The sequence below is a fragment of the Telmatherina bonti genome (assembly GCF_933228915.1).
Source record: "Telmatherina bonti genome assembly, chromosome: 23".
Classification (NCBI taxonomy): domain Eukaryota; kingdom Metazoa; phylum Chordata; class Actinopteri; order Atheriniformes; family Telmatherinidae; genus Telmatherina; species Telmatherina bonti.
This window is the reverse complement of record NC_136632.1, coordinates 19,840,420-19,867,075: the sequence shown is the minus strand read 5'-3', so window position 1 is coordinate 19,867,075 and position 26,656 is coordinate 19,840,420. Positions and strand designations below refer to the sequence as shown.

General features: G+C 37.8%; 2 protein-coding genes across 2 annotated transcripts; both read left to right on the top strand.

Moving 5' to 3' along the window:
* Nucleotides 1-525: 525 nt before the first annotated feature.
* Nucleotides 526-22,128, top strand: cmah (cytidine monophospho-N-acetylneuraminic acid hydroxylase). The gene is made up of 15 exons (XM_079263167.1): nt 526-660; nt 4,887-5,097; nt 5,225-5,316; nt 7,144-7,253; nt 7,998-8,188; nt 9,368-9,448; nt 9,547-9,613; nt 9,766-9,847; nt 9,932-10,069; nt 11,972-12,107; nt 12,297-12,440; nt 13,896-14,076; nt 15,861-15,977; nt 19,270-19,385; nt 19,519-22,128. The coding sequence occupies exons 2-15, from the start codon at nt 4,892-4,894 to the stop codon at nt 19,628-19,630; spliced, it is 1,773 nt and encodes a 590-aa protein (XP_079119293.1). The 5' UTR covers nt 526-660; nt 4,887-4,891; the 3' UTR covers nt 19,631-22,128.
* A 745-nt stretch (nt 22,129-22,873) lies between these two features.
* On the top strand, nt 22,874-26,560 carry glipr1a (GLI pathogenesis-related 1a). The gene is made up of 6 exons (XM_079263453.1): nt 22,874-23,150; nt 24,796-25,044; nt 25,168-25,280; nt 25,883-25,968; nt 26,064-26,090; nt 26,203-26,560. The coding sequence occupies exons 1-6, from the start codon at nt 22,980-22,982 to the stop codon at nt 26,355-26,357; spliced, it is 801 nt and encodes a 266-aa protein (XP_079119579.1). The 5' UTR covers nt 22,874-22,979; the 3' UTR covers nt 26,358-26,560.
* The last annotated feature ends 96 nt before the right edge of the window (nt 26,561-26,656 follow it).

Here is a 26,656-nt window from a genome sequence, read left to right as displayed (position 1 = left end):
GACGAGCTGGCCCAGCTGAATGTGATGATGATGATGTGGATCCTGGAAGGAGCAGTGCAGCCAGTTGTTGGGTGGAAACAAAGCCGTCAGCCAAGTCTAGTGGAGATCACAGTCAGATATGCACAAGCACTGGGACGTAGAAAAAAAAAAAAAAAAAAAAAAAAAAAAAAAAAAAAAAAAAAAAATATATATATATATATATATATATATATATATATATATATATATATATATATATATATATATAGCACACTATATATATATATATATATATATATATATATATATATATATATATATATATATATATATAGTGTGTGTGTGTGTGTAAACTAAATTAACAAATTGCCGCATCTACATTAAAGATGAGGCTTTTGCTGATTTTAACGTGTGCTTGATAAGAGATAAGTTCTTTGGACATGAGACAGCATGCACCCGTTTTAAAAAAAGAAAAATGCAGCAATTGCAGCTTGCTTCCTTATGACACCACGTAACCTGAAGCAGTTAGGATAGACGGAGGTGGTGCTCGGAGGAAAACTCAAACAGGTCCATTACTTTTTTTTTTTTTTAATTATAATCTATTCTCGCGTGTCTGGATTACTTTGCGACTCTAAAGAAAGAACATTTTTATAGACTCTGGAGAAAAACTTGGCTTTTAAGGTAAGTGAAATATAGTCACTAATTTTATCACCTACATACAGTTACGTCATCATCAATCCGATAAAACGGTAACTAGAATGGTTTATTTTTATGAATATATTCACGTTGGATTGATGATTAATTGATAGTCATTTTTTTTAAGCAACATTTTTATTTCTTTACCAGTAAATCATGGGTACTTTCTTACAGTAGCAGTTCAACCAACAAACACTAAATAAAAACGAAAGAAAGGAATGATTTAGAGAGTAAAACTGCATTAAAGCCTGATAAAGTGGAATCAGTTCCTGCTGCATGAACCGAGCTGCAGGCGCTATTTATTTATTTATTTATTTATTTATTTATTCATTTATTCAAGTCATCCACCAGAGATAACTTGGCTAATATTTTGTATACAACTATTCTGCTATCTCTGCACGTCTTTTGAGAGCACGCAGACGACGTGGACTGGTTGGCTTTAGTTTGGGATTAATTATCAGCTTTTTAAGATTGGATTTAGGTCCTACACTTACACGCACTTAGTAAGACATGTATGACCTTCAATAATAAATATACTCCAAATCAGTCTGTTTGTAAAACTTTATAAGAAGTTAAGAAGAAGCTAAAAAAATAAATAAATACACACGATATTTAGTCATACTAAAATAAAGTATTGTAATAGCTGTAGTGTTATTGTTCTCATTTGCCTTTTGTGATCTGCTGTTCTGTGCATGAGGGGTTATGTTCATGTGAGACTCATGTTGTGATGATGGTTTAGTTGAGCGTGAGTTGTGTCTGAAAGAGCAGCTCTTGTTCCTAAAGCTGTTAATAAATCAACCCATTACTTACCTGTGAGCACGGGGCATTACAGCATTTAACTGCTCCTAATGTGAGAATACTGTAAAGGCTAATTACAAAATATTTTAATGTTTATTCTGAGGGTGAAAGCAAAGAAAACTTTAATGATGATAAAAACTATTAACAATGTTTGAGGAAAAAAGTGCATTGAAGACTCCTGAGTTTTAAATGAATTGGCTTATGGACAATGCATTTATACATTCATAATTGAATCACAAATGTTTGTGAGAATTGATTTAGCCTGTAAAGTGACTGTTTGTGTGATACACGTAAACCTGAACATGTAACCGCTTAGATCAATTAAGCGTTCTGGGAAGATGAAACCCATCCCAGCAATCACTGGGCATAAAAGCAAGATACACCCTGGGCAGGTTGCCAGTCCATCAGAGAGACAAACAGCCTTCAGACACTATCACTCATAAGGACAATTTAGAGTGACTATCCAACAGAAAAAGCAGGACAAAGTGATACTGATATGAGTCATATTGAGACATCTGCATTAAAGATGAGGCTTTTGGTGATTTAAAAGTGTGCTTGATAAGAGATAAGGCCTTTGGACATGTGATAGCATGCTAGATAAATGTGATGCAAGATGCTAAACATAAAAGTTTATACGTTACAACCGGCAGCAACATCTTTCTTGAAGCTTTGTTTTGAGGAAAATTAAAGCTCATCATCATTGTTTCTTTTATTACGGATGGCAGCATATGTGCTGTGAACATCCAGTTCTTTTTGCTATGGGAAAGCTGATAAAGACTTTGCTAAGATGATGCAGGTTTAACACTCACATTCAGTTCACATCTTCTGTATTTATGCTGAAAGATTCACTGGTCTGTTGTGGCTGTTTTAAAGGTTGAGATTGTTTATCTAGCAAGCAGAGTAGCAGTCTATTCTTTGTTTTTCCTTCTTATAACGAGAAGGAAAAACCTCCGGCCTAGGGAGGGTGACCATGTGTCTCGGCTTGGATCAGCCTGCTGAGAGAAGAAATACATTAATGATTCCAATAATGTCATACACGGAAGATAAGGAGCAGAGATAAAAAATGAACGGCCAAAGGCAGCTTACCTAATAGCTAGACCACTCCTAATTATGAGGTTTATCTAAATGGATGGTTTACAGCCTAATCTTAAAGGTAGAGAAGGAATCTGCCTCGTGAACCAACCAGGAGCTGGTTCCATCAGCGTGTGGCCTGGTAGCCAAGGGCTCTGGTTTCTATGTGAACCAAAAATAAGCCAGCATGAGCTTGGTTATGGAGAGCTTCTAAATATAAGTGTTTTAAATGCTATACTCGATTTACTCCCAGTAGCTCTCATCAGAACCCTCACTGCAGCATTTTGGATCAGCTGGATACTTAATGGCATGTTCTGGACAGCTCATTAGCTCTCCTGTTGTGTTGCAGGTTAAATTGATCAATGTTTTATTCTAAAAATAAAACAAAAATAGTTAAACATATAATATGAAACTTTGATTCTTCATATATAAATAGAATTGGCTCATTTCCCATTTTTACATGGAGGTAAAAGATCAGTAATAGAATTAATGACAAATATGTTTATTGGAAACTTTTTGGTTTCTGATACTTCTGGATTTTAGTTTTTCTGCATCACTTTGTGGCAGGACCACATCTCACTGTTCTAATGAAATGATGTTCATAAGGTTCCTGACTGTATTAGAAGCTAAATAAATGCCCTCCAGAATGATGTCACTAAACATTTCGGCTATCATAGCAGTTAACTTTTCAGTAAGGCGCCTTACCATGTATTAGATTGAGATCTAGACTGCTTGATGTGTTTTTGCTGAAGAAAAAGGTTTTTTTTAGATGCATTATCACTGAAAATTAAGTTCACCTTTCTCCATTTTTCAGATGTTATTACTGTTTGTTGAAGGCAAGCTGAAAATGACTTGTGACGTTAGACAGTAAAAGTACATGGAGCGGATTAGAAAGTACAACTTTTAAGTGATAGCCAAAAGCCTTAAAAAGCACCTGAACACATTCCTTCAATGGGAATTCAGTCTGATTTATTTTAAGAGATCAGTAGCTTTCACTGTATTAACTGTATTAATATTCGTTTTAATCAATCACAATTGGTCTTACTGGTAATTTTATGCTTTAGTTTCATATCTATGACTGCTGACAAGACAAAGTTTTCATAAAACATTTTATTTTAAAAATATGGGCCTTTTTTTTAATTCACTCACTGAAATGCTGTGTTTTCTCGTTAGCTGTTAAATATTCTGAATAAAAATCTAGTCAGGGTTCCTGTGGCGCGATTATACATCAACATGCTGAGTTCCTGAGCCAAAGATTGGAAATTGCAAAAATTTCCCTTTGGGGATTAATAAAGTATTTTTCATTTCATTCATTCATTTAAAAAAAGCTTGAATAAGAACTGGATGGGATGGCGGATGGGCAGACTACACATATGAGTGGTTGAGGACTGGTTTGGGTTTCCAGACCTTCGGAGGTGATGCGCACTAGGTGGGAACCAGTGCAGACAGAAGGTGGTAGATCGGGCTACAACAGAAGTGAAGGGCTGCTTTGTGTCTGCAAATACCTGTTGCAAATCCAGTCTGATTTCCTAGGAAAAAAAAAAAAAAAGAGATAACCAGGAATTGAGATCAGGTTAATGTTTAATGTGTTATCTCGGTTATATTTTTATATTGATGTTTTAGTTAGAGACAGAAACTAGACGTTAGAGTTCATGTTTGCACAAGGAGTGGTGGGGGTTGTATATATGTAGGATCAGATGTGTGTTCTCCAACTTAGGTGTGCTCAAAAACTGTCATGTAAAGTGCTTTGCTTTTGTATTAAAAGGACTTTGTAAATAAAGTTTGATTTGATATGATAGGAAATAGCTGGTTGTGTCTAGGGTTTACACAACAATGTAGCACAGCAGGCATGATGAGCTGTTCAAAAACTGTCACACCCACATTCACGCTTGAATTTCATCTTCACACATACCAAACTGGTGAAGTTAAATTCAAAGAAACTTATTATGTGCAAATGTTATGACTCCATTTGGTCCTAATTTGTACCCTGGAAAGATGAGATCCATGATGCTTTCATATATAGGGTTAACTACATAATTAGTTAAGTCTATAAAGCCAAATCATGTTTGATGCATACAGTTTGAGACCTTTTGCAGCACTTTATGGTAACACTTTGCTCAAAACCCATGCAGTAAAAAAATTTAAAAAGTAGTATTTTTATCACATATTTTTTAGATTGGAAATCAAAGGTTTAGTTAGATATTAAACTGTACTTTTCTGTAGCAATCTTTTTTTCTTTTTTTTTTAAAAAGTGCACCCTCTTTTGACACAAATTAAATTGTGGTTTTTATCCCCTGTTTTTTTTTAAAGCCTAAACTTTCTGTTTGTTTGTTTTTCTTCAGGTAAAATGACTGCTCAGGAAACAAAGGTGGTGCTGTTGCTGGATGCTGAAGAAGCGAACTCACTCAAAGCAGGTGTCAATTTCAAGAAAAACCCAGTGGACGGTAAATGCTACATCATATACAAGAGCAAAAATGGCATTAAAGCATGCAAGAATCAGTGCAAACATCAAGGTGGGTTATTTATCAAAGATATTGAGGACCTAGACGGCAGGTGAGGCCTTCCTGCATATCCAGCCTTGTATGATGACAATACAGCAGCCTGTTACATTCAGTCTTATTCTGCCTGCGTTAAAAAAAAAACTTTTCACTTCAGTTTCCTGGCCCCTCTCTTCTTACAGCACTGTTAAATGCACGAAACATAACTGGAAGCTAAATGTGTCAACAATGAAATATGAGAACCCTCCTGACAGCTTCTTACAGGATGAGCTTGGTGAGTTGCTTTTCCCAGAAGGTTTTTTTTCTATAAATGTTCTATAAATGTGTCTGCAGTGTGAAAACACTCCCTTTACGTACTGTTTCCTTTGAAGTGACAGGAAACTTCGTAACACAAAAATATTTTACAACTATGAAACTTAACTTATAATATGTATATTCCCTACACGGTGTAATGCAGGGGTGTCAAACTCAAATTCACAGAAGGCCAAAATTAAAAAGAGGAACAAAATAGAGGGCCAAACTAATTTTTTTATGTAGAAAGTGACGGCTATTATTCATGTTTTTAATATCTTTGAGATACAGTACTGTATTAAACATTTTCATATATTAAGTAATAGTTAGGCCTAAATTTGCTTTAACACTGAACCCAGAACAGGCTTAAAAAACTGAAATAAATACCAGGCCTAAATATCTGGAATTTGAAATCTTTTCATCACAGGCCATCAAGGCCAACACCTAAAAAAAACAAAAAAAAACAATTATCTCTTTTAACTTTGAACAGACTATGCCTTCAGTAAATAAAATAATTTTTATCCAGTTTAGTTTGCTTCCATTTACTCTGATGATGCACATGGATCCAATCCAGATACTTGGCGTTGCTTTTTACATGCAAGTGCATCAATTTGTGGAGTCAGGCTCTGAGCTGAAGAAAGCCTCAGGACTGAATGAAGGTGTTCATCAATGAGATGACTCCTGTGTGCTGTTTTGTTCATATTCATTAAATAAAACAGTTGCACACACAGATATGTGCTGCCAAACAGAGGGAGCATTTGTGCTACCTGGGCGTGGAGTTGGGGCAGCATGTCGGGGAGGTAAGGTGGAAATTGCGCAGCACCAACAGACTGACTTTGACTTGAGCGTGTCATTTGTGGTGGGATCCTGTTTTAAGATGTTACTCATTTATTAAGCTTCTTTTATGTCGTACAAGTTATATATTCTGTATAGTTTAGAGTAGTTCAGTAAGCTTGCTTTAGTAGATTCATGCATAAAACCAAGTGTTCTGTTCAAGGCCTGTTTCAGCTTTGACTGTTGTTATCTTCAAGCTGGGAGTTGTTTTGACTAGTGCTGCCAGGCAGAGGTTGTTTAAAGAACGCTGTAACACTCTGAGCGGAGCAGAGCTCTCAAGACCTCTCGCTCGCAACATCTGTACATGATCAATAAATCTGAACAGAAAACAGTTGATTTATAGATTTATTTCTCATCGGATAAATTCCACGACACATTACAGGCTGTAAATATGTTTATTTCTGCCGTGAAGTTGGTCTTTTAACATGGGAGTCTATGGGGATTTGCTCTGTTTTGGAGCCAGCCCCTAGTGGATAAAGGGGGAACTGCAGTTTTATGCACTTTCACATGGGCTTCACTTTTTACCGCCAAAGGCTCCGTCTATCTTTCTTATACGGTCTTATGCTCATGACTTGGCAGCACAAAAAATTACCCAGGTTTCCTTGCTGCATCTGACTCTCCCACAAGTGCAACTTGGTTCTAAAAGCCCGAACGGCATTTTAATAGTGATGACGTGGGTGCCCCTGAAGCTGCAGATTGAGCACGCTTAGGCGGCAGGGGGATGTAGATCTGGAAAGATGTAATACATATTTGAAATCGTCTCACGGGCCAAATATAATTTTAGTGTGCGGGCCGGGCCGGAGTTTGACATGTATGGTGTAGCGTATCAGGAAACAGATGGATAAAGTTTTAGCTGTGATCCTTGTAATTAAAAAGTTCCACAAATACCTGCTTTTTCATTTATACTGATAAAGATACTGTTTTACTCCTTAAAGGAACAAATGACTTGTTAAACGTGAGTGTCTCACACACACAGAGGTAGAGATCTTGGATGATGGTGGGCTTCAGCTGGTGGAACTGAGCCCGGTTGACCCTTGGCTGGCTGAACCGAGAGAGCCTCTGCAGCTTCAGGAAGGAGAAGTAAAAGTCTGTATTAACCTAATACTTTAAAATTCAAACAAAAATGCTTTAAACTCTTGTTGCATATTCATATTCTTCTCTTTACCTAAGTTACATATTTATGCAAATGAGCCAGATACACAGATATGAGAAATTGTCTTCAAATCAGAGGATGGCAGCCAGCCATTCATTATTTAGTACAGATTTATTTACAGTATTAATTATAAGGAAGAAATATTCTTAAATATGTTTGGGGAAAGACTCTTCTCAAATGTTGTAGTCTATGTGACCGACGCTTATCTTTACAGACAGTCATAAAATCTGCTGATACACACAGCTCTCCCTTTACACACATCATTCATCATAAAAAAAAGTTAAAAAACACACACCTTGCATTTTCCCTGCAAACATCAGACCAGAAGTCATTTTAACCCATTAAGACCCAAACTATGAAAAAATGATCAGAAGAGTTCAATTTTGTTCATATGAGACCTTTCCTTGTCCCTTAAAAAATACATTTAGAAAGTACATTTTTTTAGGGATATTTGTCATTTATTACCATGCGATAAGTCAAAATATTTCTGGTGTCCATTAAGGGGCAGAAGACAAAAATCAGATTGTTTTCCATGGGATTTTGAGCAAAATTTGCACCATAAAGTGACACCAAATGTCCCAGAAACTGTATGTATCATATATGTCACACTGCCTTTTTATGGGTCTGAAAGAGTAGTGCCAGTCTGTAAATGTGTAATAGGAAAACTTGCCTTTCAGATAACGTATATCACCCATGCCTGCATGGAGCTTCAGCTCGGACAGAAGCGGTTCATGTTTGACCCGTGGCTGACGGGTCCTGCGTTTGCCAGAGGCTGGTGGCTTCTCCACGAGCCTCCAGCTGACTGCATGGACCGACTGTGTGCAGCAGATCTTATCTACATCAGCCACATGCACTCAGACCACCTCAGGTGAATTGTGATGTTCTTATTTTAAATACAAAACTACCACCTATTGTTCACTTGTCTAACAAGTTTAAATTAATTCAGAATAAAATACACCAAATAGTCATTTTAAAGCAACTTCATAAAAAACCGAGTAGTTTGCTGAGATATGGCAGCTCATTTTTTTGCTTGTTGACTTCAAGATACATTCCCTTTTTTTTTTTCTTTTTGTCTTGTCCAGCATTTAAGCAGGCAGAAAGATTTTCTGGATGCTGTGTTCTGCTGGGCAAATTTACTTTGCCAAGGGAAGCATCATAGATATAATGCTCTCCTTGATATTCTGGATTCTTATTTTGTTTTTGTATTTATTTTGCATAATTGTATTATTATATTACGGGCTGCACGGTGGTACAGTGGTTAGCACTGTGGCCTCACAGCAAGAAGGTCACTGGTTCAATCCTAGGGGTTTGGTCAGTGGCCTTTCTGTGTGGTGTTTGCATGTTTTCCCAATGTATGCGTGGGTTCTCTCCTCCCACTGTCCAAAGACATGCATGCTAGGTTAATTGGTTACTCTAAATTGCCCATATGAGTGAGTGTGAGCGTGAATGGTTGTTTGTCTCTGTGTGGCCCAGCAATGGACTGGCGAGCTGTCCAGGGTGTACCCTGCCTGTCGCCCAAAGCCAGGTGGGATAGGCTCCAGCTTCCCCATGACCCTGAATTGGATTAAGCGGTTCAGAAAATGAATGAATGTTTGTATTACAAAGTTTGTACTGCTGGACTGGACCGGAGAGGACAGAAAGAGAATTGAAAAGAAGAGAAAACAGGAAACACCTCATAGAGAGAGAAGACGATTACATTTACATTTTTCAGTTTCTATGCAAAGTCAATCCTTGATCACATTTCTAACTGTTCATGAAACGGGTTTTTCCTGTCATTTCATTCAAGCCCACACTTTCCAGATCTAATTTGTCTGTTGTCTGTACGGTCATTCAGTTGGGTGACAGAGGTGTTTCCAATGTGACTGTTAACAGGAAGGTTTCTGTAGTCTAGAAGTTTTTATTTAATATTTATTCAATTGGCATTTTGAGTCCGATACCTCGCTCATCTTATGATGGTTTAGTAATCATATGCATAAAGTTTTAACACAAGATGAACTTTAAAATGTGCCGGCATCAAACAACTAGTAATGTTCAGTACCTCCTTTAGTTACCCCACTCTGGGAATCTTGTCAAAGAGGAGGCCAGATGTCCCCATATACGTTGGAGACACATCCAGGCCGGTCTTCTGGTTAGTGGCTTAATAAAGCTCCATTGGATATACAATATATATGAATGTATTTATGTTTCAAGCTACATTTATTTACATTATCATCTTTATGTCAACAGGTATTTGGAGCAAAGCCAAGTCAAGCTGACTAATATTAATGTTGTTCCTTTTGGTGTCTGGCAAAACGTAAGCTTCTCAAGTTAATCCTTTAAGTCAAGGTGCAATTCAAGAGATTATTGGTCTAACAAAACAACTGGACGTATCCCACACTGAATTTCTTTCTTTTAATGAATTGTTATGAAGGGATTGTAAAGAAAATATCTTTTTGAATCTCTCAGATTGATGAACACCTGAGGTTTATGATTCTGATGGATGGTGTGCATCCAGAAATGGACACCTGCATCATAGTTGACTACAAGGGTAGATGGATTTCTGTGTTTTCCCTTCTCATTTATAATGAAATATCTAGAAGTGGAGTAATAATGTTTACAATGTTTGTTAAAGGTCACATGATCCTCAACACGGTGGACTGCACCAGGCCAAATGGCGGCAGACTACCACAAAACGTGGACCTGATGATGAGCGACTTTGCTGGTGGGGCGTCAGGATTCCCCATGACCTTCTACGGGGGGAAATACAGTGGTGAGAACAGTTATTACACCAAGACATCTAGCATGAACCCTGGATGGACTTTATTTTGTGTGACATGAACACTTTAAACCTTTTTTTTTATTAAGTCAGAGAAAAAAACGCTGATGAAAACCAGCATGTCTTAGTGACATTTCCGGAAAAGTTTCCTAAAATACAATAAAGACAACTCTGTGATTTATTAATTCTCTTGAACCTTTTGAACATAAATAAGTTTGTTTGTTAACCACTGTCATTGCATTGACAAAATCTTCACACTAAAAGCAACAGTTGGGACAGAAACAAAGAAATTTTACTATTAACAGTTTTTCAGTTTCTCTTTCACACATCATTTAGACACGCAAGGATATTATGTTTATTCAGCTCTCATGCCAGCCGTTTCATGGCGTCAGCTTCATATCTGGATCATATACATGATGGAAACTATGACATGCACTTATCCATTCTTAATTAATGGATAGGCATGTCCTTTGACTGGTACTCAGCTCACACACACACACAGCCATTATTTCTGCTGCTGGGAAGAAACCACTGAAGCTCATTTCTTTTGTATTTATAAAAATTAGCTAATTACAATGACAGGCACTTCTATCATTTAATTTCCGGTAATTTTTCTGAGTTAAGAACCTTCTTAAGCTACGGATACGGTTTGACTGAACCAGTTTTTTCAAGGAAGATTGTGTTACTATTCGTGCAATCACCAACATCTAAAGTGCAGTAGCTGTGTAGGCGAGGCTGGCAAAATCTAAGCCACTATTGTTTTTATCATGACTTTCAAGCCTGCAAACTGCACTGTATGAGAAACTCTTATCCTACCACGATAGTCCAATGGGCTTAGAAGTACCTTGCAAGATCGTTACTAAATATAATTTACCACTGCATCCAGAAATTTAACCTAAAACCGTACTTCGCAAGGAGAAAGAGATGTTTCAAAATGATGCAAATTTCAGTTTTGTAGGTACATAGATTAAATTGTTATCTTAAATGACATGCCAATAGCTGTCCTCTGTAACAATATGAGGGTGCATTGTCTGTGGCATGAAGGATGTTTGCAGATAGTAATTATAGAGGTACATATCAGTATTTACAAAAAGGCATTTGCTTTATCATGATTGACATTGTGGGGCAGCATGGTGGTTAGCATTGTGGCCTCACAGCTAGAAGGTTTTTGGTTCAATCCTTGGCTGGGGCAAGGTTTCTATGTTCTCGCCATGGGTTCTCGCCAATTCTCGCCAGCTCAATTGTGGCTCTGGCAAGCTATCCAGGGTGTACCCTGCCTTTCGCCCAAAGACTGCTGGGATAAGCTCCCCGCAACTTTAGTCACCGCGAGAATGATTGACAATGTTGTTATACTGTTAATGAAAACTTAGGCACCACAGGGTTTATTTACATTCCAGTGCCAGAAGTGCTGGGATAGGCTCCAGCTTCCCCGCGACCCTGAATTGGATTAAGCGGTTAGGAAAATGAATGATTGACAATGCTGTCATATTGTTTGGTTTACCATATAACAGTGATGTTTCCCTGACTATAATAAGTACTTCAAATAGTTGAAAAATAACTAGACTACTGCAGTAAAACAACAGAGGACAAAGTAAAGATAGAGTAAACACAAAGAAACTCTGTATTCTCTACATCTCTCGGCTCTGGATCCAGTTATTTTTGTGCTGTAAAGGGAAGTTCAGTGGGGTTATGGCAGGATTATCATCAACACAGTTTCTGCAAATGCTTTGCTGATGCATCAAAATCTAAACAGTGGGAGTATGATTTGAGACTGTCTCCTTAGTCACCTGCCTATTGTGCAAGAAAAGCTTGAATTGTCAAACATTATGGGAACCATGGGTGAGAAGAAACTTGAAAATTATGACACAAATGGTGATTTTTCTGTTCTGTTTGCAGATTCCTGGAAGGCAGAGTTCATTAAGAACGAAAGGAAGAAGCTACTGAATTACAAGTCAATGCTGGTGAAATCACTGCAACCGAAGATCTACTGTCCTTTTGCTGGCTATTTTGTGGAGGCTCATCCATCAGACAAGTTGAGTTTGCATAGAGCAGTTGGCTAGGGTCTGGGAAAGATCAGTGACTGCTGAAGTAAAACCAAATGAAAGTCGTTTATTTTGTAAATTAATCGCATTTAAAATCCAAAATAGCTTAATGGTGGCACCTGCTTCTTGGTTCTTTCTACTAAAAGTGCTTGTATGTTCTTCTCTCTAATCTCTAAAAGGTACATAAAGGACACAAATGTTAAAAACCGTGCAGAGGACCTCAATGCGCTCATCAATAAGATAGCATCAGACATCAAGACATGGACGCCTAAGCCAGGGGCTGTGCTGGACCTGGGCCTCGCTCTGAAAGACACAACCAACAGGTTGACGACGCCTCAAACACTGCTTCTGTTATCAATGTTTTGTCTAAAAATGGGAGAAGAAAAACATTTTAGATATTCCCTACATATCAGGACACTGGTGTCGAACTCCAGTCCTTGAGGGCCGGTATCTTGAAGGTTTTTGTTGTCTCCATGCTCCAACACACCTGACCAAAACTTAAAAACAGGTTGACAAGAAGCTGCAGGATGCATTTGATTCCTATCAGCTGGAGGGAAAGATCAAAGACCTGCCAGATACCGGCCCTCGACGACTGGAGTTCGACACCCCTGTGCTAGAGTTAATCTCTTTCACTTGCTAAAGTACAGTACATTAAATAGTAGGATAAATCATTTATCAGTGAAATAATTTATCAGGGAAATAAGACAGAGACACTCTCAGCTCCTGTTTGTTGTGGAAAGCATTTAAGTCACTGAGAGATCAGATTTTAGGAAACATTGCTTTGACATCAGACTAAATCAGATCTTCCTTATTGAACTTTTGCCAAAGCATTGGTGTTGCTGCATGTTCATATTTTTTAACATTTGTGAGGTAGTTTTCTTTGTTACCTCTGGACTTCAGCTAAGTCATTAACTACGGCATCACTGTCTACACATGAAGCCAAGAGCTTCATGTACAGTAAGAGAAACATACCAGTGGATGCCAAATAAAGACACTGAGCAGATTTGATGAGGGTGTGCCCTCAGGTTTTGACTTAAGGCCACTTCAACCAGAGAAAGAGTCCTTGCACAAGAAGTACTGAATTAAATGCAATAAACAAGATGTTTGGTTTGGTGTTGGAAGCATGAATCTGGGTGGAAAAGCAATTTAAATGCTGCAGGGAAAGATGAACTGTGAACTTGCTCGGCAGATTTTCAGTATTATGCCTTTATATTCAAAAAGTGTGTATTCTACTCTAAAATCGGTATGGCGTGTAAGTAAAACACAGTGCCCCCCCCCCTATTCTTCCTTTTTCTGATGAAGCTGTTGTTTGGTAAACCGAACCCTTGAGCATGACATCTGCTCAGTGCTGTCTCCTACTATTCAAATACTCTTTTTTTCCACCTCAGAGTTGTAAAGTTCTGCTTTCTTCCTATTTGTAAGAGTGGTACTTTACCAGACTGCTGTTGTAGTCTTGTCAAAATACCCATTTTGTTGATTTGCTTGGAGGATGACTTACATTTTGACTCAATTAAAGTGTAAGCTTTATTGTTTTCTTTTTTTTAAGCAACACTGAGTGGGAGGATGTTTTCAGTTTGACTCTTACTTTCGGTGGGTTTGTTAGTTTCATAATCAGTCTATTGTTGGTTGTTCTTTGTAGAAATGAAACTGATATTTGAATGCACAACTGTGATGACAGTACATGAAAAGTTCCAGATTGTGATAAAGTGAAAATAGCCATTAAAATGCAGATATTAACCATGTCAGTTCAACATCTACTTTTCCTTCCCTATGTCCAGTCACAGTGATGCCATCACTGACCTTCCAGCCAGTACAAAAATCTACAGGGAAAACTGGGAGTTTGACTTGTATGTGGATGAACTGAACAGCGCCATCAGCAGTGAGATATTTAAATATCCTAGTTGGATCCAGTTTTATTACACTTGGGCAGGCTTTCAAAACTACAACCTTGTTGTGCGGGTAAATATACTTGGTTTAAAAAAAAAAAACCAACAAAACATTGCTTCTGGTTGTCTTCAGCCTCTTTCGCAGAAGCTTTTGGCTCTTCCTTGGAATGAACTTTCCTAAGTGCTTCAAGATTATGTCTGAGCTTTTGTGGTGCATGCTTTATTATTTCACCTCCTTTTTTTGTAAGAGCTGAATTGTGATTTAGTTGAGCCATAGCTCCAAACCCTAACCCTAGTGGTCCCTGTGGCCACGTGGAGCTGCTCAGTAAAAAACAACAACAACAACAAAAAAAAAAAAGTATTACTCAGCACTCCAAAAACTATTTCTATCATTTTTAAAAAGTAATATCCACAAATTTCAAAGCATAACACATGTAAAGTTAGTTGATTCATAATAACCTGTTTTATTACCTTCATAGCTTTTGTTTTTTTTTTTTTTTTTTTGATTAACTGAATATATTTGTTTGCAGTTTAGGAACGTGTTTATTGTAGGTGAAACTATATGTGATCAGACTACAAGTCACTAAGTAAATAAATGACCAAATGACAAATGGATGGATAAATGGATCATTATACCTGGTTAAACATAATTGAATAAACACTAGCAATGTAAATCAATGCCATGACTTACAAACTACTAGAAAATATCAAACTCACTTGTTAGTTTTATAATCAGTCTGTTGTAAGTTGTTCTTTGTAGAAATAAAACTGACATTTGAACGCACAGCTCAGGTTTTTTCTCCTCTCCAAGCCGTAAAGGAGCTTGATCTTATTGTAAAATTGTCTTGTTGACAAGAGGAATATGATCCGTCGCGATAATGATCTAGGTGAATGAAACTTTGCACAGATGTGGAAATGTGCAGGTTGTATAACTCACCTGCTTAACAACTGCAGCCCATTCTCTAAAAAGAGTCATTATTTAGGGTGGTAACATTTAAAAAGAAGTATGAGATAAGTAGCTGAGCAAGTTTTGACAACAGGTAACCTCACTCTTACTTTCCCTCAACTACTGCAGTTGCTCTGTACTTGCTGGCATATTTCCTGAATCTAACTACTCCTGTCCAGATTTACTCTCGCTGCTGCACTGCCTTCCTGAATGCAGGAAATATTATTTCATTGTTGGCTGTTGATTCTAATGAAATCCAAACTGCATCATGTTTTGATATGTTGGGATATCTGCAACATTCAATTATATGTTGTATTGCTATGATGGTGTATAGAGATTAATTTTTTATTTTATTGTAATTGTTTAGAGATAAACTCGTTATCTGGAGATTAAAGTTTGTTTTTTTCAAGATAAGATGGTTAAGGTGGACACAAGTAAAAGGTAACTGTGTTAGCACCTGATTTATTGATGAAGCAAAGTTTCAATGTATTTGCATTGAATGTTGTAGTCCAGTTAGAGACATATTATACTGGGGTGGAATAATTTATTACATCCAAGTATAAACTATTTACTGTTAATACTGGACTGTGTTAAGTATGAACTGTTACAAACGTATACAGATTATTGTGCCAAAATGTTGATTGAAAATTTTAGTCTATAAGGATCTAAAAAAAATAAAACAATTGGTGCTGATAAGTACGAATAAAAAAGATTTGTTGAAGAACAAGTATAAGAAGAATTTCCTTCCCATCAGGACTCATTCGGCATATTCCACCCCTGAGGCAGAGTGAATTCCTCGCCATGGTGGTTAAATAATTTAGCTGAAAACACCCACTGTTTTCTCTCAGGTATCTCACCTTGATTGCTTGTTATATTCAACATTTCTTTCCTTCACCAATTTGTTCATTTAGGTGATTGAAACTGACGACGACTTCGAAGCCCTCACCGATGGCTACGACTATCTAGTGGACTTTTTAGATCTGTCGTTCCCCTCCAAAAGGCCTGACAGAGAGCATTCCTACCTCGAGGTGGATCAACTGCATTTTCACTTCCTTAACTTGAAATCATTTTATTAAAATGTTCTCAGCTATAAAGAGCCATAAACTACCTGGAAGATGTAAATCCTCTGTTGAGATGGAAGAACTTCTCGGAAGGAACATCCCTCTACCAATCAGACCTAAAAATAAAGATAAAAAGAAAAGGAAGATGAGAGACGTCAGGATAGGTCTGACTAACAACAAGTGACCAAACCAAAGCCTGGATTGAATCTTATAAGAATCTGTGAAGAAACCAGTTGAAAAAGACCAAATACTGACCAAATCCAGACCACTCAAGTTTACCAAAGACAACTCAAACTGAAACTGTTGCTAAGCCGTGTGCATGCAATGTTTCTTTTTCTTCTTTTAAATAAACAAGATAATACGTTATATGTTTTAGGTATCCTGTAATGTACACATATGCTCATTTAACTAATCAAATCAAAGTTTGTTTTTATGGCACCTTTTATACAAGAAGCAGCTCAAAGTGCTTTATATATATTAGAAAAACATGGAAAACAAATAGACACAATCATTCACACACACACACGCACACACATACTGACACACCCCCAATCCCATGTTGCATGATAAAGCTTCTAAAGTAATTTTCTGTCTCTTTAACCAATAATAATAATGATAATAACAGTAAAAGAATAAACATAAAAGAGATGACATCTGGCTCGGCAGACTGTGAGGAAATTATATCCTGGGGATCCTTTCACACCAGGGGCAAGCCCACCCATAACCATCGGGTGCGTCACAACTGGAACGGCCACAACTCAGGGATGGCCCCGATCCGCACTACAGCCGAATGGCTGCAATGCAAGGGCCAACCTGTCAGAGACCATCACCATGGCAACGACCCGGCAAATTGAGTTGGCAAGGCCCCCAGCGTGGCGGTCCACATGAGGAAAACAATGGAGTAACAGAACTGAACAAGACTAAATTCCACAACGAAACAGCTAAGAACACTAAATAAATAACTACAAAATAAAAGTGAGCATAAGACTAAAATATTTAGGAAATAAAGTGATAAAATCAGATAGAAATAAACAGGTAAAACAGAACAACAACAATAAATAAATAATCTTTACATAGACTAAAAACCAGATAAGATCATCTAAAAGCTAAACTATAAAGGTGGGTCTTAAGCCTCTTTTTAAAAACATCAAAGGTCTCTGCAGCCCTGAGGTTCTCCGGCAGGCTGTTCCACAGATGGGGACCATGGCGATAAAAAGAGGCCTCACCGTAAGTTTTGGTTGTCACTTTAGGAACATGTTAAAGGCCGGTACCAGAAGACCTCAGGGTCCGCGAGGGCTCATATCTTAAAAGGATGTCAGATAAATAAGAACGCCCAAAACCATTAAGACTTAAAAATGACTTAAAGAATCTTATAATATAAAATAATAAAAACAATTTTAGCCCTTGCTACTAAACAAATAAAGCTGATTGTGAAAAGTATAAATAGCAATACCAGTAAAAACATTAAAAATGAGAAGGGGCATAAAAATATTTTACCACCTAATCAAACTCATTAATTTTATATAAATGAATAAAACTAAAGGCAGATACATAGAATTCTGTTTGAACAAGAGCGACCGTGCTTTTTTATTATTCTGTTTTGAGATAAACTTTATCTGGAGATAAGGCGGGCACAGGAGTAAAAGGTAACTATGTTAATGCCTGACTTATTAATGAAAATACACCTGATGACCCCCACACACACCTCCCAGGCAAGCTCCTTCAGCCACAGACTGGATCTACAGCATGAATCGACAGGTCCTTAATAAAATCCTTTTGAAATGCATCTTTTTATTAACTAAACTTGTGTCTAATAACTATTCTTGGTAAGTAATTGTAATGGCCAAGACTAGGCCATTTTGCAGTCATGGTTAAGTAACCATTGTCAGTACTGGATCAATTCTATTTATGATAAAACACAAGGAACAAGCTTATCTCTCTTTTACGGTACAAATAACAGGCTACGTGTGTGTGGGTCTGTGTGTGTGTGTGTGGGTGTTGTGCTCTTAATGTGTTATTACTGTGAAGGTGGTGTGGAAAACTGGTGTAAAGACTGTATTAAGAGAAGCGTGTCAGATAGACTCCAGAAAGAATACAGTAGCTGTATTCCTACAGCTACTTGAGATTAAAATACAATACCTGCAGCAGATAGACTGGAAACCAGCACTGTTGCCAGTAAAATCCTGTTTATTAAGGTACATTGTTTACTTTTCTTCTTATAATTCTTATAAACTGGCAACAAGCTGATTTCTGGTTGGAAGCTTCCTCCGACAGTCTAAAAACATGATTTTAAGCTGGTTCGAGTCGAAGTTGTCGCAGAAGAGAATGTGACTCGGAATCTTTGTCTCTCTGTGTTGGTTCAGGGATAAACTGCTTCACCTCCAGCTCTCCGTGACCCTACATTTGAATATTCTCATACATGAAAATGGATTGTTTTATCACGACAAAATGATGTTAAAAAAAAACAAAACATGCAGCTTCTGAATGAAATGTATTGCTAGAACCTAAAAATTGATCAAATAAGTGAAAAAAGATTAAATCAGAAGCATGCGTTGAGGAAAGTTTACAAAGTTTATTGAACAGAAAATAAGAAGGAACAGAGTATTACTAATTGCAATTTGGAGAAACCCGTTCAGAGGTCTGATCAAGCAGAGGTCTGGAGGAGTCTGAATGCAGCTTGACTAAACCAGGTTTTATGCACTTGCAGAAAGGATGTCAATTGCATGTCAAATCTATGCTGGTCTAGATAGGGAATGGTTTTGTCGTTATTTAGGCCAGGTCAGCTTGACCACTAAAGGGTAATCTTCTCTATCTGACCTTTTAACAATAAAACCCTCAGCATGGTATAAGAAAGAGTGATATCTACTAGATGCCAGATGTCTGCAGACAGACATCTCAGCACCTTTACACATTATTTACGTCAGTAAGGGTAAATAAGCAGATACTGTGTAACTCAGCTTAAGTTCCTAACTTCATCATGACCTCTTCAGAAAGCCTACAAAGCAATAATCAGAAATGAATATATACCCAAGGATTAGGAAACATACGAGTACCTAAAGCTAGAATAGGAAATTTCCACAACATGTCATTTAGGGACTTTGTTGGACATAAAATAGGAGTAAAATGATGATCGCTATGAAGGTTTTCTGGGTGAAAAGCTGGTCAGAAGATGTTTTTGCAGAAAACTCCCACTCTGAGTAAATCATGAAAACAAAGTAAATGGAGAACTAATTTTTTTTTTTTTTTTTTCTCCCCACAGATTAAAAACAGGGTTGGGGTGATGAGGCATGTGGTGCTACATGGCCGCCTCTGGGATGATCTGTACATCGGCTTTCAGAACCGCATCAGCCGAGACCCGGATATCTACCACCACAAGTACACACGCGCGCACGCACACACACACACACAAAAATCACATTTATGGAGCTAAGTTTAGACAACACAGACTTCCTTAATTTCATTGTTTGGATCTCGTAAATGTTCTGAAATGTCTCCTGTTGGCCTGCAGGTTCTGGAATCACTACCAGACAGAGCTACCACTTTGCAAACCAGACTGGGACCAGTTTCTGCAGCAAGTGACCCCCATCCAGGAGACAGAGCTTGACTCTGGGGATATTTAGCTACTGTGCAGTGTTATAGACGTGCAATTTGAGTTTAAGTTGAGGCGATATCCTTAATACTATCTGAACCGAGAACTAATTTTATTTAACAAACCAAGTGCATTATGTGAACCCAGTTGGTGTGTGAAATGTATCTCTAATCATGTTTATTTGTGCTATCTATTCAGCATCTTTGCAATTTCCCATTGAGAAACATAAACTGACCCACAGTTTGCAGGTTTTTGAAGATGGTTGAACACCTGCCCATCTTTCTAACACAGTGCTTCTCAAACGGAGCTTCTGGACCAGATTGAACATGCCATATTAAAATCTGAATTTGACATAATCGGCACGAGTAAAGCGGATTATGGGCATGTAGGTTTTGTCACTGCAGTATGTAAACCATCCAAATTACACATAATTATCCTTATTTATAAAGCTTCTGACAGTTTTCCAGTCTTACATTTGGAGGATTGTTATAAGATTAACCATCTGATACATCACACAATTATTCACTGTCATGTGGAGGTGGAGTTTGCAAACACTTCGTCTGAAAAAAATTAGAGAAACACTGCTTTTATATATATATATATATATATATATATATATATAAATATAAAAAATTGATTATATTAAAGTATACATAAAATGTTTTGTATGTGTGGTGATGCATGTGCATGAAGTGTCATGTTCAGAGTTTTGACCCACATGCAATTGAAGCAAATTGAAAATTGAGAAAAGGATTTATTGGAAATGAAGGATGAAACTGGAGGTTCACTGCAAAGATAGATATGCAAGCCGAGTTTCAATAGATTCCCAGAAAGTGTAGAACTTTCCTACTCGTCAGGCGATGCAGATTGTCCGGGTGATGTCAGCAGATCCGGAATGGAGAGGACCTGTGATGGTGAATTGTTGGAGGGCGGAAAAGGTTGCACAGAATGGTTTGTGTCCAGATCTGGAGGGCTGCCAGTAGTTAGGATTACCAGGTGGTCAGTTATGGCACGGATGGTTCCTGGAGAAGACTGCTGGATAAATGGACAAGGAGCTCAGGAGGATCCAGGTGGCTGAAATCACATTCAGAAAATCAGTTAGTCGCACTAGACCACAAGGGGACTCAAGGAGAACACAGGAGCACTTGGGTTTTACCACTGGGCTCAATGCCCAAGCGATGAAGGACTGGCAGCCAGCTCCTGATACAGTGCAGAGGGATGATGATAAATCCTCTACAGCTGTGTAGGACCAAACACTTGCGGTGAAAAGGGCGTCTGGCACCCTCTGTAGGACACTGAACAACATTGCACCCTTAGGGATCCCAGATCCCTGACATGAGGTAGTAAGAGTAACAATGTGGCCACTAAATGCAGCAACCATGAACCCACAAAAGTCGCTTTGATGCTACTAGTAAAATAATTTGACTGCCTAAAATCGGACCAAACTGTTATGCTACTGTTGTGCCACCTGTTGGGTGGAGACTGCCTCTCTGAGTTTATAAAAGGCAGGAAGTGTGAGGTAAGTGCCAGGTGTTTTTGAGGCTGGTGATGAGGTGAGCCTCATGTGGAGAGTGAGCTTGGTAAGCATTTGTTTTTAACTTGGATGGTTTTTTGCTTTTAGTAATATTTGAATGTGGTTACTTTTAGTATCATTTCTGATATATTGCAGTGTGGCCACACAAGATTTTAAAGAAGGTACAACCTGTTTATGGCTTCGCTGTGTGGGGGGCACCGACGTGGCAGTTGCTGAATGGTTTTTTGTCATTGTTTCCTGCTGTCCTAAGATTTTGGTTTAGGTTTTGTCATAGTAGTCAGTCAGCCTGGCCTTGCATGGCATATTGAACGGTATTGGATTATCAGCTGTGAGGCAGACTAACTATTTTTATCTTCATTTAATTTTCTTTTGTTTTTTTGGAGTACCACCCCCCACCAAATTTACCCGGTGGTCAAATAGGCCTTGATTTCCCTGGCTCCTGAACCCTGACTTCTGAGGGTTGGTCTTTATGAGTGAGACTTGCAGTGTTAGCTGATTGATGTGCTTTGTGGTGCCACGTTTGGTTTGTTCTTCAGGGTTCTGGATATGCTGGGGTTATTTGGAAGTGTATGACCAGTCTGGGTTAAATTGAAGTGGGATTTTCTCTTAAGTCTCTGTTAATAAAATTGCTTGTTTGTTTAAATACTGAGTTCTATGTTTATTCTTAGTTATTCCTGCAACACTACGTTTTGAAACTGTTCGTCCATTTTGGTGTGTGAGGGCTTGTTTTATTTTAATCTGCATGACTTGGTTTTTATAATGTAAAGCACTTTGTGTTGTCTCTGGCATTAAAAGATCTCAAAAATAAACTTTGCAATGAAATGCACAGACTTGTGTGTTGGGATGCTCGTACAGCTAGATGGCATCAGAGTAACACTGGGTGAGGCGCTGCATCGTCTGGAGAGTTGAAGCCTTGTGTTGCACCTGTAAACAGAATAAAGCTGTTGTTTCTTCAATTTACCCCTGATTATGCACAGAATATATGACAAATATGTTTGCAAAAAGACCTAAATATACAAAAGTGAAGTCCAAAGAGTGATTTAAAAAAAATTGTAATGGAACACAGTCATGCAAACACACTCATGTAAACTCTAAAATAATCTGAGATATTAAGATTCTGCATGCTATAGTTGAAAAAGTCATGGTTAAAAGAACAAAATGAATCCATAACTGACTGGCTGGGCCTCAACATACGTGGCAACAGAACATTGGAAACATGGGGAGAGTGTCAGAAATCCCATCGACAGAAGTCATGACTGAAGATGTCAAAGGTGGCAGTTTCTCCAGTTTCCACTAAAGACACTTGATGGAAGCTGGACGAGCTTAACTAAAAGACAAGGAAGAACAAGGACCACAAAAATCAATTAATTGTATCTAGCAACTTTATAGTTGATTGAGGTGAAATGAGATGAAGATCAGTGTTGCAGGATTGTCTAAAGTCTGCAACACATGAGACAACCTGCAACTCAGCTGCAGAAATAAGAGACATTTAAGACATTTAATAAAAAGCTGGGGTCACAAAAATATATAGAATTTAAAGTTGCATCACTGTTGGGATTTCCATTTATTTACTGTGGCGTATTAATAGACACAATCCTTCTTAACTCCATGTCTGTGATCCACCAACCCTCCACACACATACCTATCTGGTGCTTGTATCTGTGATCATGTTATAACATGCATGGTTTTTACATTTCTCAGCTCTACATGGGGGAAAAAAAAAGAGAGGGAAAAAAAACATCATATGCATCCTGTTCAACTTGAGGGTGTAATTTCCTGTATCATGTTTGACAGACGTGAGCTTTTCGTACCAACTGTAGCTTATAGATGTTCAGCCTACTGAGCCATGGGGTGCACAGTGGAGATGCTACTGTGGGTCTGGATTGTGCTGGATTTGGGTTTGTGCTCAGTTTCACTGCCAGAAATCAACAACAGGATGTTCATGGATGAGTGCGTGAGGGAACACAACCGAGCACGATCGTCTGTCAGCCCACCTGCAAGTGACATGCTGCACATGGTAAGCAAAGATGCTTCCGTGATTTCTCACTGTTTTAATGTCATAAACACGCAGGTTTAAAGGTCTGAGTATCATAAGTGGCTTGACATTTATTTCCAACTTAAAGAATAAAGACAAGAAAGTTGTGTTTTTTGTTTTAAAACGTCAAGTAGAAAATGACTGAATATAGACATATCAGCATATTTGCTGTGGAAACAAAATCAAACAAATTTATTTTTATCGTCTTTAAAAAAAGAAAAAAAGTGTCACATTGGCATGATCACTCTGCTCTGAACATGTATGTTCTGCATGCGACACAGTCACTGAGTCATCTGCAGGTTTATTCACTCACAGCAGCTAGTTTTCCTTGTCTCCCATTAATATTTAACCCATCCGTTTTTGGTGCTCCTGTCACTTGATAGCTTAGTCCTCTGCAGGGGGAGCATGAATATAAGATTGGCCTGTTTGTGTATATGTGTGTGAATGTGTATGTACATGCGTTTATATAGATGAATACGTATGGGTATATATGCATATGTTCATGCAAATGTCTGTTTTTTTTTCTTTTCTTTCTCTCTATCACTTTTCCTCACTATGAGGTGTTTTCTTTCTCTTTCCCTTTGTCTTTCTGTCTCTCTTCTATCTTTTCCGGTCTGGTCCAGCAGTAGAAACTCTGTACTACAATTAAACAAAATAAATAAAGATATAACATAAGAATCCAGAAAATCAAGGGGATCATCATACCAGTAATGCTCCCCTTGGCAAAGTAAATTTGCTCAGCAGAACAGCATCTAGACCATCATTCTGTTTGCTTAAATGCTGGTCAAGAGAAAAAAAAAAAAAGTGTCAGGATTTTAGTGGTCATTAGACACATAATAAGAGATTTGCTGACACTTTAAGTGTTAAATGGGTGGTTTTAAATTTAACGTCTTACTATTTTATGCATAAATCTTTTGGAATATGCAATCATTTTAGCATTTTTAAAATATTTCTTTTTTATGTTTGTGTGTTTTTGGTTTTAAAAGCTCACAACAAACTGCAGATTTACATTTGCATGGCTTTCTAAAACTGTTAAACATATATTATTCAAAAGCTTGGACATGTTTTCGCCTTAGCTTTAATTGGAAAATATGTCCAAACTTTTGACTGGTATTGTACAGTTTTTTTTATTTCTCCAGTACAGTAGATGATCATCAACTTTACCACCCAAACTCTCTTTCCACTTTCCATTCTGATGTTTACACACAGTCTGTACTAAATATATATAAATGTATTTTATATTAAAATTTCTGGATGAAACTACAAGGTATGGTCACAGCAGAGGCTAAAATGCTAAGTTGTGCTGTGAAACGGTTTCAGTGCAATGAAATCCTCCCTATAAATAATTTTGCATGCTGGAGTGGAGGAAACTCTAGCTTGTTGTCCATTTAAATGTACCTTTATCAAAATTTTTTCCACATTTTATAAGAACATAGAGGCAGAGAAAACAATAACACTAGTTTTTACCCAAAGATACCACAGTGTGCAGTTATATGAATTCCATTTACTTCTTTTTCAGAAGTTCTCATGTAAAACACGTTGAATCCAAATAACTGATGCTGTGGAAAAAAAAAATGTAAATGAAAATAAGTCTGATGCGTCATATCTTCCACATCTGCTTGTTTAGACGTGGGATGAGGGATTGGCTATTACTGCAAGAGCATGGGCAAGACACTGCACGTTTAAGCACAACATCTACCTCAGAGACGTCCGCCGTGTGCATCCTACTTTTCCTTCTGTTGGAGAAAACATATGGACAGGGTACCCCCCATCATCTTTCAACCTATCACGTGCCATACAAAGTTGGGTAGATGAAAAACAATACTACAACTATGAAAAGAACACCTGCACAAAAGTATGTGGCCACTACACGCAGGTAAGTTTGCGCACTCTTTAATGTGAGAGAGTGCTTCTCTTGTGTAACAGTCAATGAGACAAGACCTGATAAAAAGTGGAGCCTTTCTTGGCCAGTGATTTGTTCTTTATTTTTGTCTTGTAGGTCGTGTGGGCAAGTAGCTACAAGGTTGGTTGTGCTGTCCAGCTGTGTTCAAAGGGTGTCGAGCACTTTACTAATCACGAGGGGGCCATTTTTGTCTGCAACTATGCCACAGCGTATGTTAAGCATTTTCAAATCCTCAGCTCAGATTTTACTTCCTATATTTAAGGATGCAACACTCCACTTCCGATTTCAGGAAGTTACTGTTGCAATGATTGCACAATGTCAAGTGCATTCATTGCAACTACCTTGCAAAACTGTGGAGTTACATGACTAAAAATTATTTTAAATAAATCCATGCTTGGATTTTATAAAATGATAGGATTTACAAATATTTGATTAACAGAAAATGGAAAATATGTGAAATATTTTTAAAGCAACGTACCAACCATAGAGTGCCTTATCCCGACATTTTGCTGTCATCAAATTTCAGACCAGCTTTTTTTTCTGATAAATGAAGAAATGGCTCAATTTTACACTTTATTATGTTCAAACCACTACATCATGTTTGGAAATGTATTTTTAAAACCACACATAGCTTAAATAATGTAGATTTGTAGATGATTGTGTTTAACCAAAGATTGATTTGTCTCATTTATCACAGACATTAACTGCTGTCAAACATCCTTTAAAATCAGTCGAACATCAAATTATTAGAGGAATAAGAATTTCAGTGTGAAGAAAAATCAATCAGCTAAAACTATGCTTCCTTTGGCAGTGGTAATATGAACGGAAGAAGGCCGTATCAGTCTCAGGAGCCAGTTTGCTCTGGATGCAAAGGCACATGTGAGGATAGTCTCTGCAGTAAGTAGCCTCTCATCTTTAGTCTTCAATTAGATGTTTGCATATTTTCCCCAGAATCACACCCACCATGTCTGATGTCTTTTATCTCTCTTCAGGAGATGAAGAACGAGATTCGCAGAAAAGTAAGTGAGCTGTGAAAGCGGAAACAACTAGCAGTTAAATTCACCCCCCACACTTCTTGTGAATTGATGTCATTCACAATGACTAAGACTGGAAACCTCGTTTTATTTCCAGGTTACAACTGGGCCCCAGATTGGGATCCTGCCTTAACCTCCAGTGGCTCAGACTACTTGGCTGTTCTTATCGTCCGTCCCATTGCCCTCATCACCACCTTCATTGCAGCTTATGTAGTGTGCTACTTTTATCCTAATGTCTTCTGCTATGAATAGAAATTATGCTTAGACCATCTCACCTCAGACATGAATGTATTTAAGTCTTAACAAACACCAACAAGCAAGTGGCAGAATGTATATATACAATTATCTGCTTCCTTAACAGATGTTTGCATTTCTGAGTTTCTTTACACACATAGCAGCACAGCTAATTGACCGATTATATAATCCTGCTAGAAGCAACTTATTAAATCAAAGGAAGCTTTGTCAAGTTCTCTTATTGTCCTGTATGTTAATGGATATTAAGCACAGCTTGATGATCAATCTCTGAAGGCTTGTTATGGCATTGCCTCACA

What these genes read in the sequence shown, in the direction of transcription:
- glipr1a (XM_079263453.1), top strand. Translation starts at nt 22,980, where the DNA reads ATGGGGTGCACAGTGGAGATGCTACTGTGGGTCTGGATTGTGCTGGAT. An exon ending in GTCTGCAACTATGCCACAGC is followed by an intron (nt 25,281 to 25,882) that starts GTATGTTAAGCA and finishes TTCCTTTGGCAG; the next exon opens with TGGTAATATGAACGGAAGAA. An exon ending in ATGTGAGGATAGTCTCTGCA is followed by an intron (nt 25,969 to 26,063) that starts GTAAGTAGCCTC and finishes ATCTCTCTTCAG; the next exon opens with GAGATGAAGAACGAGATTCG.
- cmah (XM_079263167.1), top strand. Translation starts at nt 4,892, where the DNA reads ATGACTGCTCAGGAAACAAAGGTGGTGCTGTTGCTGGATGCTGAAGAA. An exon ending in ATTGAGGACCTAGACGGCAG is followed by an intron (nt 5,098 to 5,224) that starts GTGAGGCCTTCC and finishes CTCTTCTTACAG; the next exon opens with CACTGTTAAATGCACGAAAC. An exon ending in CTTTTGGTGTCTGGCAAAAC is followed by an intron (nt 9,614 to 9,765) that starts GTAAGCTTCTCA and finishes TGAATCTCTCAG; the next exon opens with ATTGATGAACACCTGAGGTT.